General features: G+C 42.1%; 1 protein-coding gene across 1 annotated transcript in view; it reads right to left on the bottom strand.

Annotated features, from left to right (window-relative positions):
- The window catches only part of LOC149281688 (phospholipase B1, membrane-associated-like), a 45,556-nt gene that overhangs the window by 25,657 nt on the left and 1,462 nt on the right, over positions 1-18,437 (bottom strand). Inside the window, exons 4-20 of the mRNA XM_089499111.1 lie at positions 17,709-17,775; positions 15,549-15,551; positions 14,664-14,718; positions 14,112-14,163; positions 13,620-13,697; positions 11,104-11,166; positions 10,634-10,716; positions 10,364-10,430; positions 9,689-9,772; positions 8,150-8,212; positions 7,541-7,624; positions 7,186-7,252; positions 6,439-6,497; positions 6,111-6,184; positions 2,953-3,001; positions 1,871-1,957; positions 99-164 (exon numbers count right to left, since the gene is read on the bottom strand). Coding sequence (XP_089355237.1) covers positions 99-164; positions 1,871-1,957; positions 2,953-3,001; positions 6,111-6,184; positions 6,439-6,497; positions 7,186-7,252; positions 7,541-7,624; positions 8,150-8,212; positions 9,689-9,772; positions 10,364-10,430; positions 10,634-10,716; positions 11,104-11,166; positions 13,620-13,697; positions 14,112-14,163; positions 14,664-14,718; positions 15,549-15,551; positions 17,709-17,775 — 1,101 coding nt within the window. The remainder of the gene's footprint in view (positions 1-98; positions 165-1,870; positions 1,958-2,952; positions 3,002-6,110; positions 6,185-6,438; positions 6,498-7,185; positions 7,253-7,540; positions 7,625-8,149; positions 8,213-9,688; positions 9,773-10,363; positions 10,431-10,633; positions 10,717-11,103; positions 11,167-13,619; positions 13,698-14,111; positions 14,164-14,663; positions 14,719-15,548; positions 15,552-17,708; positions 17,776-18,437) is intronic.

The following is an 18,437-nucleotide window of genomic DNA, read 5'->3' as shown; positions in this document are numbered from 1 at the left end:
CTGTTGCGGTTCTTGCGAATAGAAAATGTACATTTATTTGTTGACACGAGAATCTCTATATTCAATAAAAAAAGAAAATCTAAAATAATGCATTTTACCTCTTTTTGTAGATAATCCAGAGTTTCCTCCAGGCGTTCTACAAACTTCTCTGGAGAGTGATAAATCTGAAAGAAAAAGGAGTGTAAAGTATAATGTTTGTGATGCAAAATTTGGTGAATTTTAATAAGATTTAAAAAAAAAAATCTAAAATTCGATTTATTTTTTTATATATTATGTTGGTGTGATTTTTTTCTCATGTGATTTTTTTCATTTCATTTGTAATTTGATACAACTATTTTTAAATACATTTTTAATGAGATTTACAATGACCCCACATTGGTTGCAAGTATGTTTTTTTTACTATCCTGAGAAGGTAGTAGATAAGTAGAACAGCCTCTTGGCAGAAGTGGTAGAGGGTTATACAGTGAGGGGATTTAAACATGCATGGGGTAGACATACGGCTCCTGAAGCTACAGCAGGAGAAACTAGACGGACTAGATGGGGGTCGGATGGGGCTGATGTATAACCTTGGCTCAGCCTGTTATTCTTCATATCCCATCACATATCTTTCTAAAAACTGCGAATGTCGATAAGAGCGTCGCTCGTAAAGTAATTTATCCAATCTGATTAAAATAGTTTTCAAAGGCAGAGTGTATCAGGCTAGTGGCGCGATATAATTCAGAGCCGTTATCTCATCCAGAATGTGATATGCAAACTATATATATATATATATATATTCACTACGATAAATGCAGAGTCTGACGTACTGAACTCCAGTGTTATTGACCCAGTTTGCTGCAAAAACATTGAATTTTCCCAACATTTGCTAGTTTGCTATAGATATTTAGTAACAATGAGCACAATGCCAGTCAGCAGCTGTAAAGGCCAATAAGATACTGATATGTATAATATACGGTATTTATTCACGGGGGGGAGGATATCTTCTGCCTCGTTATAAGTTATGAAGAGAGACTAAAAACAGGTGCCTCTATATACGCTAGAAAAACGGCATCTTAGAGGGGATATTATAATGCTGTATGAATTTTTGCGGGGTCGATATAAAGAGTTCTCCAGCGACCCGATCATTAACAGAAACGTACAAAGAACGAGAGGTCGTCCTGTGAGACGGGAAGAGCGGAGATTTCATCCACAACTAAGGCAGGGATTCGTTACAGTGAGGGCAGAAAAGTTACGGATTCCACTGCCGAGAGAGGAGCTTCTATCAGATACACCGGATGCCTCCAAAAGGGGTAAAAGCAGAACATACAGGGGTATAAATGACAGAATAAACAGTCATATTTTACAGCTTCTCAAACCGAGGAGGAATCTGATCGCCTTTTGAGGTCAAGAAGGAATTTTTCCCTCTAGGTGGCAAAATCAGAAGAAAAAAAAATAGCTTAATTGGGGTTTTTTTTGTCTTCTTTCGGATCAAAATCAGGAAGAATCGGTAGGCGGGGGAACTTGACCAATTTAAGGGCTTTTTTCAACCTAAATTACTCTGTTACCGCGTTACTCTGTTACTGTGTTAGTGTGTTACTCTGTTACCGCGTTACTCTGTTACTCTGTTACCGCGTTACTCTGTTACCGCGTTACTCTGTTACTCTGTTACCGCGTTACTCTGTTACTCTGTTACCGCGTTACTCTGTTACCGCGTTACTCTGTTACTCTGTTACCGCGTTACTCTGTTACTCTGTTACCGCGTTACTCTGTTACCGCGTTACTCTGTTACTCTGTTACCGCGTTACTCTGTTACCGTGTTACTCTGTTGCCTGATTTTCATGCGCAGAACGCAGGTGGAATATGGGGTTGTATTAAGGGGAAACCGACTTACCGGGTTTTTGCAAATGCCGCATAAATCATTTCCGCCGATAAATATCGTCAGAAGCTTCCAGTCCTCGGCCAAATTAACGTTTACATTCTGGAAAAAAAAACAGTTTTACAAAATTAAGCAGGAAAAACCGTCTTTTAACCGTTAATTCTCCAAAATTCTAAAAAAGATCTCAAGGAAACAAAAAAACAGAAGGTTTGGCCGGTTTTAAAAAAAATGTAATGGGCATCAAAAAGGTCCGAACCCAAAATGTTCTGCTCGTGGCGTAAATGTAGGGCTCTTGAAATTTTCTAAAATATTAATCTAATCATTTTTTTTCATACAGTTTCCGGCCCCACCCACTTTGTGACATCAACACGTGGCCCCATATGCAAATAAACTACAGCAATAAAGAATGATAATCAGCGAAAGAGTCTTCTCGCCGGGTTACAAGAATATTCGCTTAACCCTGCGTTACCCGAGTAAGACATTGACATGAATGACCTTGGGAGCTTGGCTCCTCGTGGACCTCTGTGACCTGATCTGTCTTATGCTGACTCTATGACTAGTCACTGCTTTCTAGCACTCGTTGTACAAGGTTTTCTCTCTTTTCTGCTCAACCACCCAAAAGAGGTCGGCTGAGCGTTATGGGTGTGATGATTTCATAACTGTTGGAGGACACTCCTTATATCAGTGCTTCAGCCAATAGGTCCCTTGGCGCTTTTCATGTAAAACTGAAACATCGGGCCCCGGGGACGGACGATGACAGGGTGGCGCTGGCACTTTAAGGCCGCCGGCTGCCTGCAGACAGCTGGATTTGCCCAGCCGTGCTAAATTGAAAACAAACAGCCAGATCCAGCCCGGCACAGAGGCAGATTGGGTGAGGATGGAGCGATGTCAGGCGATAACCAGATGTCCGATACAAAGTTTCAAGCATTATCGACTGATGGGATATTCCTGCTGATTGGTTGCTTTTATTGGTTGCTATGGCGACATATACTTTTTTAAACTATGAATCAGAATTATTTTTTTATGTGGCGCCAATATATTTTGCTAAATGATACAAAATAAACATCTACTGACTCCAGACGAGCCGATAAGCTCACCGAGGAATTCATTCTGTCGACCAAAGACTTTGCCTGCTCCAGCATGTCGCTGCGAAATCAGAGGAAAAGAGACAGCGGTCAACATGATGGCGCTTCATAAAACAACAACAACAATAATAAAAACAATAACAATAATATTAATAAAAACAACAACAATTATAATAATAATAATAATCCAAATATTAATAAAAACAATAATAATAATCCAAATATTAATAAAAACAATAACAATAATAAAGGTAATAATAAAAAAATTTATAATAAACAATAATATTAATAGTAATACATGATAATAATAATAATAATAGTAATAAATGATGATAATAATAATAATATTAACAATAATAATAGTAATAATAATAAATAATAATAATAATAATAATACTATCCTATTTAGGAATAAATTACCAGCAAAATATTAAGAAATCCAATATTTTTTAGAGTCTGAACTTTACCGAAAGGGTTGTAGATAAGTGGAACAGCCTCCCACCTGAAGTGGCAAAAGGGGCAGACTAGATGGGCCGAATGGATCTGATCTGCCGTCAGAGGATATTTTTCCTATCAGAGAATGCTGTCCAAAAATGGAGGGGGAGCCAAAGGTCTGCACCCCATTAGCTTGAGATGGGTAAAGCCTTGCACCCCAAAATCCATCAAACATATATTATGGCCCAATGCATGCTTTGTTAGGGGGCGCAGGTATTGGGTATTTTCCGACAGGAGATGTACCGTAATCCGCATCACGAACACAGAGGAGTTTAACATTTTATTATGCAGAGTGGGCTCTGTGTTTTTAAGGAGTCCCAAAGAAAAACCTCCCATATATTTATTATATAAATATGGGCCCCAATAAAGAAGCCATAATTTGCTAAAACAATATAATAAATCTAAGAAACACAATACAGATCATCGCAAGCGTGCTCAGCGCAGGATATATTATAGACAATGACTGTCACAGGAATCTGAGGGGTTCTTTAGGCTTAATCTGAGTTTCTGATGATGTCATCGCTGCTTGTAACCTAACTCTATCGGGTTTGCAAAATCCAGAAAAATATTAAAAACCTCCTGGAACTGCGAGTGTTTTTTTCTACGTACTCTGCTTTTGCTCCCGGAACCGCTCGGTTTAGCTTGGATCTTGGAAGTAAATGAGGTCCATTGCCCGTCGAATAACCCTCTAGGTTGGGGTTAAAGTGTCGTAAAATATCTAAAAAAACCCCAAAACATCATGTTATAAAAAAACCTCTATCGTCACATTAAATGCGGCAAAGAATATTTATATGACAATGTTTATAGGACGTCATTGCGTAAGTTGTGGTGCGCTAAAAGATTTCAGGGGATACCCTCGACAATTATTATGCTAATTATTAATATTAAAATTATTATACTGAGTATTATTATTATTCTGATTATTATTATTATTATTATTATTATTATACTCAGTATTATTATTATACTGATTATTATTATACTGATTATTATTATACTCAGTATTATTATACTGATTATTATTATACTCAGTATTATTATACTGATTATTATTATACTGATTATTATTATTATACTGAGTATTATTATTATTATTGTGATTATACTGATTATAATTAGACTGATTATTATTATTATATATTAATAAATAAATAATATATTTTATTACTATAGCACCAACAATTCCCGCAGTGCTTCTTGCAGTCCCTAGATTCAAAGGGTCTGACAAAACTAGAACTGTGCGTCTAATACAGCGCTGCGGAATATGATGGCGCTATAAATAATAAATAATAATAGGATGATACATTAGACAAGGAGCGTCCTGCTCGCAAGCTTACAATCTAGAGGGCGATGCACATAATTTGCCCTGGGGGAGGGTAAATCATCAGCGACGGCAGCAGAAATATTTTGTTAGTTCTTTGGAAGTCAAAGTATTATGATTTATATAAATATATGGATTGTTAGCCCCGGGGCATTACAGAGGGGCAGAGATGGTAAATTAATTAGTATTCTGGGACTGATTTAGGGAACCTGAGACCGGTGGCAGCCTGTGGCAGAGCCAGCATTTTCTAATCCATTTCTGGGCCTTACCAAAGGCTGCCTGAGCCAATCAGCAACGATCAGCAATTTTAAAGCAGAAGAGAGAACAGGAAGTTCAGACGGCTGCTCCCGCGGCCTCCCATAATACATAAATATTTCTTAATGTAATCATGATCATTTTTAGTTTTTTTAGGATTATAAACGCTGCTCCACGTGATCGAAAATCTAATCGTCAGAATGTATTAAACATTTAAATGCATACTGGTTAGAGTCGTAACGTTGGAAAGATCTTCATCGCCGCCGATGCTAACGGGGGGGAAAGAAATTGAATCAAATTATTTTCTCATATAAAACAGGACAAAATTTGATTAAATGTTATGTTTAGTTCTTCCTAAAATACACAAAGGTGCGTGATTTCCCCTCCTATTGGCCCAAGGAGATAACGGGAGAAGGTTATTAATAAACGGTCATTGAATTGGGGCATTTAGAAGAAGAATAATGGGGTTTATTTCCCCCGTTCAGTTTATAAAGCCGGTCCCTGCTGTTTCTATACACATTATCGGGGCTTTTAGGGCTGTAGAACCCTGCGATCCCCTCATACCCAGCAAACATTCTGACCTCCTAGAAATGAGGGGCATCAGGGGGGAGAGAGGGGCATCAGGGGGGGGAGATCAGCTGAGGAAATGGATACATGGTAGGGAAGAGGAGTAACAGGGGAGGAAAGAGTGGCACGGGTAAGGAAAGAGGGGAATCATGGGGAGGAGAGAGGGGCATCAGGGGGAAGAAAGGGGGGCATCAGGGGAGGAAAGGGGGCATCACAGGGGGGAGAGAGAGTCATCAGGGGAAGAAAGGGGGCACCATGGGGAGGAGAGAAAGCATCAGCGGGTTGAGAGGTTCTCTAAACTTAATCAGGACACCTCGGTCTTCAATTCGTTCGGTGAAGTTGCCTCCGCTGTAATGTACTTTAGGATGGAGAGGCTTTGTCTGTTTTCCTCACCCGTTCTGTTCCATCCTCATCTACAAAACCTCTGATTTACTTTGGTATGGATTATGGGGTCTTCTGTTTGCTTTTTGGGGGGGGGCTGTAATTCTGTCCCTTTCATTATATGAATTAAAGGACGTTTATGTCCGCTGACCTCCAGGAGATGCCGCGGTACTCCGTCACCACATCCAGAAGGTCGATGGCAAGAGCCCCGGCGCCGTTACCGGCCTGAGAGTCAAAAAACAATTGGTTATGAAATTTGGAGAATGACGCGACCGGACAAGGAGGCTTCACGGATCCGTTCCCAGCTTCCATCTATAACGTGACCGGTGGGGAAATTGGCAAAATCTATCTAAAAACGGTCCGATCCCCCGGTAAACACGTTAAATAGGATTAGGGGATGTCGGATTTAACCCTTTATTATTACGGGCAGATCCCGTCGGGATATTATCTTGCCGTAGGTTTCTACTGGTGATACTTACAGTTATCGAGTCCCCCAGGGCAGCGATGACCTTGATGTCTGCCGGCTTCAATCTGTGGACTAAACGTGAAGATATTTATAGGAGATTTGAATAAAAACGATGACTTTCTGGTCCACCTCGTTACTCGAGCAGAAACCATCGCCACGCGAAGCTCAGACCTCAAGAACATAAAGAACAGACGCATAGAAACCTCCAAGACCTATTGTTCAGACCTCGCCAACGTTTCGACCCGCAGCGGTCTTCATCAGAGCTTCGAAATGTTTCGGAGCGAATCACAGATGGAAGAACGAGAGAAACCGTTGCAGAAAATCCATTGACAGCGTCCAAGGAGGACAAGATAACCTTTTTCATGGGACTTTGTGACCTATTGGGAGCTGCTTAGGAAGCCGAGGAATTTAAAAGCAGAATAATGGAATTTATTATTTATTTAGATTTTATTTATACGGTTTTGGGATTTGGGTTCCACAAGAGGTTAATCGAGCCAAACAGAGACGCAGGAGACGAGTGTGAGAACCTGTGTGTTACCATAGTGCTTTATATACTCAATATATATATATTAATAAGATGTAGAGATATAGAATATACAGGGTTCTGTGGATACCGCAGGCGATGTAGGGAGTGATAATGGCAGGCAGGGCTCTCTGGCTTCTAACTCCACTCCGGTAAGTCATATCTCTGCCTGGACCGAGCCGCACAATCTGCTCCCGGCGTGCAGATAACGGATATACGAAGAATAATATCACTCACCAGAAGCTGGGATGGTGTCTGACGGCGACGCGTCTGCGCAGGAGAAATTGGAACCCAGAGCCCTCGGCTGTAAAAAAAAAAAGTCATACCGAGATTCGGAGGAAAAATACAAATTCCCGGCCGCTTTGGGTAACTCGACATTAGAAGAAAAAGAGATTTCGGCTGAACCCGACCTTCTAATATTACCCCCAAAACTAAGAGATTAACTGTTTGTTTAGAGGCCGACCCCGAAAACATTGCGTCTATAAAACAATATAAGCTGCAATACGGGGAGGAAAAAGGAAATGAAAGCGTTGAGCGCGTTCTGGATTATTCTTATTAATGGCGTGTCGTGAACCCCCGGATTTGGCCGTACCTCGGGGGTCGCCCTTCCTGCGTCATACATGGACTGCAGCCATTTGTAGGGACTGTTCTTGTGGGTGTTCAGGAAAGCGCCGTCCTGCGGAGACACCGAAAAACGCCGAATTCAATCAATTTCTCAGGTTAACGGAGTCAAGACAAAGATGGCGGCGGAAATGCTTGCTGCGCGGTTTATTATATATTTGAAGGATTGGAAACGTGAGTTATTCAATTTAGCCAGGGATTGAGGGGTTAAAACAGAACTGGTTGCAGCCGCTGCCCAGGTGCTTTTTTTTTTTTTACTTTTTTTTCACCACTGAAAAAGCAGGGACTTTTCTTTAGTCGTGTAGTTTAAGAAAATATCCGTCCAACAATTCTTTGGGGACCAAAGAGGGACTGGCCAGTCTGAACAGGGACACTTGGGAGATATGCTGCCACGGAGGATATCCTAGGTGACTCAGGTGGTGGTGCTGGAAAGCATATTGTTCTTAAAATGTGGGGTGACAAGGCTCGTGGAAGTCATTGTTTGTGGGACGTTTAATCCAAAGTCTTTCACAAAGAATGTTGCTGATGACCCACGGGGGCCACACGCCTGCAACATCTGCCCCGGCCCCCGCGGACACACCTGGTCTGAGCATCGCGTCTCATACACGTTATTGAAGTTCATTTGTGGGGTAACAGATTTTGCCTGCGAACAACGGAAAAAAACACAAATACCGTCAGTTTCAGAAATATACATTCACACACACACATACACACATATATACATACATACATACATACACACTCACATACATATATACATACATATATACACACATATATACATACATACACACATATATACACACATACATACATACATACATATACACACATATATACATACATATACACACGCATACATACATACATACACACATATATACATACATATACACACTCACACAAACAAATACATACATATACACATATAAACTCACATACATGGGTGTGTGATGGGAGTGATAAAGGGCCATTGGAACACAGGAGTGATGGGAGTGATAAAGGCCCATTGGAACCCAGGAGTGATGGGAGTGATAAAGGGCCATTGGAACACAGGAGCGATGGGAGTGATAAAGGGCCATTGGAACACAGGAGTGATGGGAGTGATAAAGGGCCATTGGAACACAGGAGCGATGGGAGTGATAAAGGGCCATTGGAACACAGGAGTGATGGGAGTGATAAAGGGCCATTGGAACCCAGGAGTGATGGGAGTGATAAAAGGCCCTTGGAACACAGGAGTGATGGGAGTGATAAAGGCCCATTGGAACCCAGGAGTGATGGGAGTGATAAAAGGCCCTTGGAACACAGGAGTGATGGGAGTGATAAAGGGCCATTGGAACGCAGGAGTGATGGGAGTGATAAAGGCCCATTGGAACCCAGGAGTGATGGGAGTGATAAAAGGCCCTTGGAACACAGGAGTGATGGGAGTGATAAAGGGCCATTGGAACGCAGGAGTGATGGGAGTGATAAAGGCCCATTGGAACACAGGAGTGATGGGAGTGATAAAGGGCCATTGGAACCCAGGAGAATGTCCTAATCTACCGATAGAATGTTCGTCAGGATTATTTGTTATCGGTTGGTCTGAAACTCGCCGATAAGATCTTTTTCTCTTGGCAGCTGTTCGTGCCGTTATCTCGCGGGGAGGGATGGCGGTCGCGCTTCCTGCTTGAATTCTGATTATTGGCAGGAAATTGTTTTATGATGGAATAAAGGCCGTGTTATCGCATTAAACCAGAATTATTGCATCATCAGATAATATCTCGGGAACGCCGAGGAAAGCGGTCAGTGAACTCCGCATTTCCCCCGAATCAGATATCTCCGGATCGAATCGATACTCCGCACCCAGCGTGATCCGCCTGCCGGAATCTGACACTAGAGGGTCAGAGACTGAGATGGAATGGAAGGACGTTTTATTTTACTGAGTGGGGTGGTGGATAGGTGGAACAGCCTCCCAGCAGAAGTGTTAGAGGGTAATACAGTGAGGGGATTTAAACATGCATGGGATAGGCATATGGCAGGATTAAAGTTTAACGGGGGTGGGGGGCCCTGATCGCGATGATCCTGGTTGTAACCACATAGCCATTCTTATGATTAGACCATCGTGTTCTAAACTTCCTACCATCCTTAGGAGCGGCTGCAGCGTCACAGTGAAGTCTTCTCTGGTGTCGTATCGCCCTGAGCTTAGAATTTTCTCAAGTGCTCCCTGGAATAAAAACACCGAGGGTCAGGAGGGAGCGCAAAACCAGATCTCACCTGTGTTTGTTTTTTTTAGACTTGTAATATCGGAAAGCAGCTGTCTTAATCACCCCTGTGACCCTGAACTTTGAAATGCAGATGTCTTCAGATAACGCTATCTCCTCCGGCTCGGCTCTGGACTCGGGAGAGCTCAGACGATGGGTTATCGGGGAGATGGAGCTCCAGATCCACGGAGTTATCTGTTTGTGGACTCTGATAGTTGTGCGTCAGAGAACGTCGGACGCATAAAACAAATTGTATGGAAATCGCGTGTTTCTCCAGCTTTCTGTACTTTGCTGATAACGACCCGAAATTAACCGCAACGCAGCGATAATGGCGGCGCTTGGCCTTGAGTTAGACCAATAGAATGCCACGGCCTGTCTTATTTAATCCGGAACCCTCATAGAGAATCTAGAACATACACGGAACATGGAAACCCTTTTGTCATAAATCAGCCTCTCAGACTAGAACTTTGTTCCGTTAGCCGAGACGTGATGTTGGGGGGGGGGGCAGGATGATGTTGGGGGGGGGCAGGTAATTTCAGATAAAAGCCCCTCACCTGGAATGAGAAGCGGAGCACGGCTTTCGTGTAATCAGATGGCTTCGGGAAACACTCGCAGGATTGTCTGCAATAAAATGTTAGTTTTTTTAACTTGACGACTTCATACGATGTCTCTCATTATGAGCTGTGTATTAAATAAATACTGGAAGGGTGGTAGATACGTGGAACAACCTCCCAGCAGAAGTGGTAGAGGGTAATACAGCGATTAAACACGCATGGGATAGACATACGGCTCCTGAATCTAAGATGAGACCACCTGCTCCTTACCGGATCTCCGAATGGCTGGGGTGGGACAGATAAAGCCCGCTGAGCTCCGTTAAATCGACCAAACTCACAAACGCCTTCGGCAGCTGCAAAGAGAACACAAAGTCCCGTTACTCAGGCATGATGGTTTGTATGGACAGATATCACGCGCTCATTCATTCGCGCTCCTAGTCCTGACGAACGTTTAACTCCTTGCCACAAATAATTATCTAATCGTAAAATCTTATCTGATTTATAATACATTTTATTTTCTGGGAACATTTAATTCCCGATGGGAGCAGATTCTGCGTGTGAGGGGTCTCGTTAGACCCCCGGGAGTCCGTAGCCGGCTGGCGGTGAGTAGAAGTCCATATGGGCCGGCAGCAGAGGAAAGGAACCTGTGCTTCCCGCTAACGATCTGCATCCTTACAGCTCCTAGCGATGTACATGATTTATACGCGAAGTAATTAATTAATCACACGAGATGCCGTTACCTGCTGATGTAAATAATCCAGCGCTCTGGTCAGAGCCCAAACGCTTTCCTTTGTGTGATCCTCCTAGGGCAAAAAAGCAAAGAAACAGTTAAAATAAATCATTTATCTATTTGGTGCCAAAAATGTGCTTTATTACAATTCTTCATTGTTGGCTGTAAATGTTTTATATCAGGTTCAGCCGGCAGATCGTCCAATCATAGACTGCGAATTCTCTGTATACAGTAATAACCCCCAACACTGTATACAGTAATATAACCCCCAACACTGTATACAGTAATATAACCCCCAGCGCTGTATACAGTAATATAACCCCCAGCGCTGTATACAGTAATAACCCCCAACACTGTATACAGTAATATAACCCCCAGCGCTGTATACAGTAATATAACCCCCAGCGCTGTATACAGTAATATAACCCCCGCGCTGTATACAGTAATATAACCCCCAGCGCTGTATACAGTAATATAACCCCCAGCGCTGTATACAGTAATATAACCCCCCAGCGCTGTATACAGTAATATAACCCCCAGCTCTGTATACAGTAATATAACCCCCAGCGCTGTATACAGTAATATAACCCCCAGCGCTGTATACAGTAATATAACCCCCCAGCACTGTATACTGTAATATAACCCCCAGCGCTATATACAGTAATATAACCCCCAGCGCTGTATACAGTAATATAACCCCCAGCGCTGTATACAGTAATATAACCCCCAGCGCTGTGTACAGTAATAACCCCCCAGCGCTGTATACAGTAATAACCCCCAGCGCTGTATACAGTAATATAACCCCCAGCGCTGTATACAGTAATATAACCCCCAGCGCTGTATACAGTAATATAACCCCCAGCGCTGTATACAGTAATATAACCCCCAGCGCTGTATACAGTAATATAACCCCCAGCTCTGTATACAGTAATAAACCCCAGCGCTGTATACAGTAATATAACCCCCCAGCGCTGTATACAGTAATATACCCCCCCAGATACAGGTACATCAAAAAACACTACAACTGGAATGCAGAGAGTCATGTATTTTTACACTTTCCCATCAGACAGGAACCCAGGCAATAAAGAAAAAAGATGTAACGTTACTTAAGCGTTGGGGATCACGGAGGTCTCTTCTTCAGGTGCACTTTTTTTTTTTTTATAGTGGGTTAGCACTGGGAGGGAACTTACATGAAGGTTGATTTTGAGACCCCCGTTGATTTTCCGGGTACCTGTGCCGGTCGGCGGAGATCAGACGATCCCCACTGCTTGCAAAAGTAGGGCAGTGTCCAAAAATCAGGACTGTCCCATGAAAACTAGGACACTTGGGAGGTATGGTCTAGGGAATTTGTTTAGGGCTCTTTTTCCATTAGTCACCCCCGGCCTCTCCCGTTATCTCTCAGATAATTCTATGACTGTGTTTATGGCTCTCAGATATAATCAGCCCGGTGACCCCGCGTATCAGCAGCTTCTCCTTATCTCAGCCGCCGGTATCATTTTATCATTTCACGGATCTGCTTACCGGCTTCTAACGGTAACCGGAGCCCATAATACAGATTCTGATCTGAAGGAGTGATGGGAGTGATAAAGGGCCATTGGGACACAGAAGTGATGGGAGTGATAAAGGGCCATTGGAACCCAAGAGTGATGGGAGTGATAAAGGGCCGTTGGGACACAGGAGTGATGGGAGCGATAAAGGGCCATTGGGACACAGGAGTGATGGGAGTGATAAAGGGCCATTGGAACACAGGAGTGATGGGAGTGATAAAGGGCCATTGGGACACAAGAGTGATGGGAGTGATAAAGGGCCATTGGAACACAGGAGTGATGGGAGTGATAAAGGGCCATTGGGACACAAGAGTGATGGGAGTGATAAAGGGCCAATGGAACACAGGAGTGATGGGAGTGATAAAGGGCCATTGGAACACAGGAGTGATGGGAGTGATAAAGGGCCATTGGGACACAAGAGTGATGGGAGTGATAAAGGGCCAATGGAACACAGGAGTGATGGGAGTGATAAAGGGCCATTGGAACACAGGAGTGATGGGAGTGATAAAGGGCCATTGCAACACAGGAGTGATGGGAGTGATAAAGGGCCTCTGTACGCATATGAAGAGAGTCCATTAAAAATCAGAAGTTTCCAGCTATAATATGCAGTTAAAAACATTAACCCCGTCTGTGCTGCTTTCATGTTATTTTAATGGACAAAATTTTTGTATCAAAAATAAGGACATTTCTAAGTGACCCCAAACATTTGGCCGGTCATTCAAAACAACAAATTAATGAAATGTTTAAAATATACTCATTCCCGAAAATGCTCTAAAAATAATGAATTTTCATCACTCTCATTATATGTAAGGTTGCAGAAGCCAGCATTATAGCCCAAATTTAACCCATAACCGAATATATAACCTTTGGGGCTGCCGTAGACCCCCAGCCAGCCCCCACCCCGAAGCCATCATAACTATCGGATGGGACGTCTGGCCCCGCCGGGCAATATGCATAAAATAATAATTGAAGATTTTACCTGATTACAGAACCCGCAGGGGTCGTCGGCGGTGACGAAAATCACAATTATCTTCCAGTCGTCGGCAAAGGAGGAGGCCTGAAGGAACAGAAAAAAATGAGTGAAAAAAGCTTGTCTACACGTGATACTGCGCTACGGAATAAGACGGCGCTATAGAAATCAATAAAGAATCAGAATCATTTGAATAAATTATTTATTTGTAATTATTTTTTATTTATTTATAATTTTATTATATTTTTGGTTACATTGTCTTGGGCACCAAAACTCTATTTTTGGCCGGGTCCATGTTTTTTGATAAAAAAAAAATAAATATTAAAAATACATAAAAATAATTATTCTTGACGTAGAAACTTTCAGATTCCAAATAAAATCAGGATGCAGGAAATAACAATTTATTTATTTTTTCTTAGATTTAGGAAACTTAATTACTGAACCAACATTCTAGAAAGACGATAGAGAATAGAAAGGATTTAGGGATGAAGTCTAATTTACCAGCCTCTGCTTCAGGTTTTCTACCAGTGTCTTTGCGTCATCCTCTAGGGAGCTATAAATACAATATAAATATATATTTAACTCATGGGTATTAGATAAGTGGAACAGCCGCCCAGCAGAAGTGGTAGAGGTTAGTATAGTGGGGGATAGGCAAATGGCTCCTGAATCTAAGCAGACATCAGTATAGAAGTCGGCACTATGGACCTGTATATGTATTTTTTTTACAGTAGCTGCCTACAGTCCTGAATTTGTAGAGACATTCTCAACAATTGGGCTTATGGCGATCCAAATATTAAGTTTATTGGGACTGTTGGCTGCTATGTAGCTAAATTTGGTGCCGTGTATGACATCACACGCCCGGACAGCCAATAGCGGTAGGTACAATTACTGTCACCATAATGTTTGGCGCATGCGTACGTCACCAAAGGTGAAATGGTGATGTGGACTTTAAGCCCCCGTGACGTATTATTAAGTGGGGATTATTTGTATCTCAAAATAAAATCTCCTACCACCTCCTACCCAGCGGAGGGTTCGCGCGGCGGGGAGACTTACTCTTTTAGGGGAGGCGATATAACGGTGACCGGAGAACTCAGCTTTTCACCAACATCTGTAAAACGAAAAAAATCAGTTAAACTAAAACAAGAGCCGACGGTGTTACTTTACTAAACCCGAGAGACCGCATTACCTATCAGCCGGCTGCATGGCGAGAGACCGCATTATCTATCAGCCGGCTGCATGGCGAGAGACCCGCGTTGCCTATCAGCCGGCTGCATGGCGAGAGACCGCATTATCTATCAGCCGGCTGCATGGCGAGAGACCCGCGTTGCCTATCAGCCGGCTGCATGGCGAGAGACCGCATTACCTATCAGCCGGCTGCATGGCGAGAGACCGCATTACCTATCAGCCTGCTGCATGGCGAGAGACCGCATTACCTATCAGCCGGCTGCATGGCGAGAGACCGCATTACCTATCAGCCTGCTGCATGGAGACTAAATCTATAATGTAAGACGAGACCAACGACTGATTAAGGTTTGAGTCTTTGCAGCAGGAGAAACGGGCGACTAGACGGGGGCCGGATGGGGCCGATCTCCCGGCAGGTTTCTTTGTAGAAACCAGGGATAGGCAAACTGTAGCCCTCCAGCTGCTGTGGACTACAACTCCCATGATGCTCAGCCAGTTGCCGGAGGTCGCCTGTCTCATTATATCGTATTGTGAGGTTATACAGAATGTAGTGGGTTTTTTTTTCATGTTTTAATACGTTTTCCGGATGGTACTGATAGGAGTTTCTTGTTTCTCTGCTGTGAGGGTGATTAATAGATTGTAACGTATTGAGGTCACGCGCGGCCGTACTCACAGGATTCAGCCAGCCGGCTCGCTCCCAGCAGAGCTTCCTCCAGGCTAATGAAACAGATGCAAAGTCACAATAAGTCAACTCACCGGCTAACGAGCAAAAAGACGGGGCGCACACAGTGACAGAAACACGAAACTGGGGGTAGGCAGGCATGGAGGGGTCTCTACGCTGATCTCAAGCTGTCCTTTACTAAGAGGGTGGTAGATAAGTGGACAGCCTCCCAGCAGAAGTGGTAGAGGGTAATTAAGTCAGGGGATTAAACACGCATGGGATAGACATACGGCTCCTGAATCTAATACGAGACCAACGACTGATTAAAATTTGCTACCTATTGGTAGCAATAATGATAAAAAAATAATTTCCTGCTGTTTCTATACACATTATCGGGGTTTTTAGGGCTGTAGAACCCTGCGATCCCCTCATACCCAGCAAACATTCTGACCTCCTAGAAAAGAGGGGCATCAGGGGAGGAAAGAGGGGCATCCGGGATTTGGGCCACAGAGAGTGACTGAACAAACTTAACAGGGACACTTGGTAAGCACTAGGTGTATGTATTTTTACCTGCGGAAGGGATTCTTGTTGATTGCATCTGATTTCTGTAAAATGTGTAGAATGTATGATGTAAGCGAGAGATATAAATAGATACAGCGTACAGATTAAACGTATTGTCATTATTAAACATAACGGATCAGCTACAGAAGCAAAAGGCCGTGATCTGATAATCTTCAGAGAATAAAAGAGGGGGCATCAGAAGAGAGAAGAGAGTGAAACAGGGGAGGAAAGAGGGACACAAGGAAGAAAGGGGGACACAGGGAGGAAAGAGGGACACAGAAAGAAAAGAGGAACAGAGGAAGAAAGAGGGACACAGAAAGGAAAGGGGGCATCAGGGGAGGAAAGGGGGGCACTAGGAGGAAAGAGGGACACAGAAAGAAAAGAGGGACAGAGGAAGAAAAGAGGGACACAGGGAGGAAAGGGGGCATCAGTGGAGGAAAGAGGGGCATCACGGGAGAAAAGAGGGGCAGAGATACTTAGGGCATAAAGAGGGACTGTTTCTCTTAAAGAGTGCAAGTCCCATTTGTAACGAGTCAATAAGATTTCAGCCAGTTCTGATATCGACCAGACCCTGGTGTTTGTTAAAGGTCAGCATCGCAGGTCACCTGATAATTATATAATATTAATGTCTATTTTCTAGGTTATCATTTATAGTTACACAAAAAAAACTTTTTTTTTATATATTCTGCCTCCCTCTTGTTTTTTTCCAATACTTACGATTTTTAGGCTTCTCAGTGTAGACAGAACTTTAATATCGCGGGGGTTCAGAGCGTGGGCTGCAACGTAAGGCGGGTGATATATGGATTCATTAACACGTGATATAAACATACTAAGAAATACCAGAAAATTGCAAGTTTGTATCTCCAAAAGAAAATACTGACTTATTATGTTGTAAAAACCAACACAAAAGCAGCACTGCACACAAACATATAGTTTTTGTAGGAGAAATATTCCTTTTATTCAAATAACAGCAAAATTCTTTCAGGAGAAACCTGAAAATCCGATTATTATTCTCAATGGGAAAAAGAAAAACATTTTAGAGTAGAAAAAAGGGGACAAAAGAAAGAAAATATAGAAAACATCAAAAATATGAAAATAAATTAAAATAAAAAATATATGATCCCAGAAAAATGTTTTAATGTGTATAACACCTCAAAAGCATCAAATCAATCAAAACAGCGATCCTTATATATATATATATAAAGTTATTAACCCAGAATGAAATATTCCTTTTATTCCAATACATTTTGGAAATTTTTTTTGAAAAGTTAAAAAAAAGAGTAAAAAAAAAAGAAAATGTAAAAAAATAGAAAAAAAAATAAAAATAATCCAAAAAATAGAAAAAAATGTTTTTAACTCCTGACAAACATCGCATCAATCCAAATAGCGATCCTAGATGTAATCTTATATATAAAGCTAATTATTGGTCCAAAATGCCTTTAAAAATAATGACTTTTTTATAACAGCGGAAACTCAAGTCATCCGATGTATATAAAAAATAAAATAAAAAAACGGAGCGATCTCACCCATTTACGTGGGCAGCCATAGGTGCTCCTTATCACAGGTCATTCCGTTTCCCAGAGTTAATGCTCGGATTTCACGAGATGTTTGGTGTCCGGGAGACAGACGGTTAAATCACTGAAATAACGCGCAGAGGGGCAGGATCGGTACGAGTGCGGACCGCCGCTCCTCACCCATCAGCGTCCCGGGATCCCAAACACCTTGGAGACTCCAAGCATTAACTGGAGGTAACAGAACGGCCTGCGATAAGGAGCACCCACGGAAAAACACATACAAAAAACAAATTTATATATTTATATACATCGCATGACTTGTGCCGGCGCGTTCCGTGGACTTTGAGTTTCCGCTGTTATATAAAGTCATTATTTTTGGAGGCATTTAGATGAATCTAGACTGTAAGCTCCTTTGAGCCGGGCCCTCCTCACCTGTTATATACTACTTGTTAGGTCCTGTCTACCCATTGTGCAGCGCTACGGAATATGATGGCGCCATATAAAACAATAAATCCTAATAATAATAAGTAGCTTTATTTTTTTAATGGGTTTTCTAGCTTTTAAAAAAAAATAAAAATGTTGTTTTTTTGTAAATTATGGATAATAAACAGATATTGAGGTTGCTTTAAATTAAAGAATTTTCCTGTTATTTGATTAAAATATATATATTATTTTGGACCAATTCCCTTCTTAGATTGATGCTGTTTGTCGGGTGTTAGGAACTTTTTAGGGAGGATCCTATTTTTTTTTATTTTAATTTTTTTAGGTTTTTCTATCTTTTCCCCCTTTTTTTTACTCTTCAACTTTTTTTTTTGTCTTCTTGTAAATGACGGATAATAAACAGGTATGGAGGTTGCTGCTCTTTAAATGAAAGGTTTTCCCTGTTATTTGAATAAAATAATGTTTTCT

The sequence above is a fragment of the Sceloporus occidentalis genome, unplaced genomic scaffold, assembly GCF_023333645.1.
Source record: "Sceloporus occidentalis isolate IW3139 unplaced genomic scaffold, rSceOcc1.0.p SCAF_129, whole genome shotgun sequence".
Taxonomy (NCBI): domain Eukaryota; kingdom Metazoa; phylum Chordata; class Lepidosauria; order Squamata; family Phrynosomatidae; genus Sceloporus; species Sceloporus occidentalis.
The sequence above is the reverse complement of the archived record's forward strand: the minus strand, read 5'-3'. Positions and strand labels throughout refer to the sequence as shown.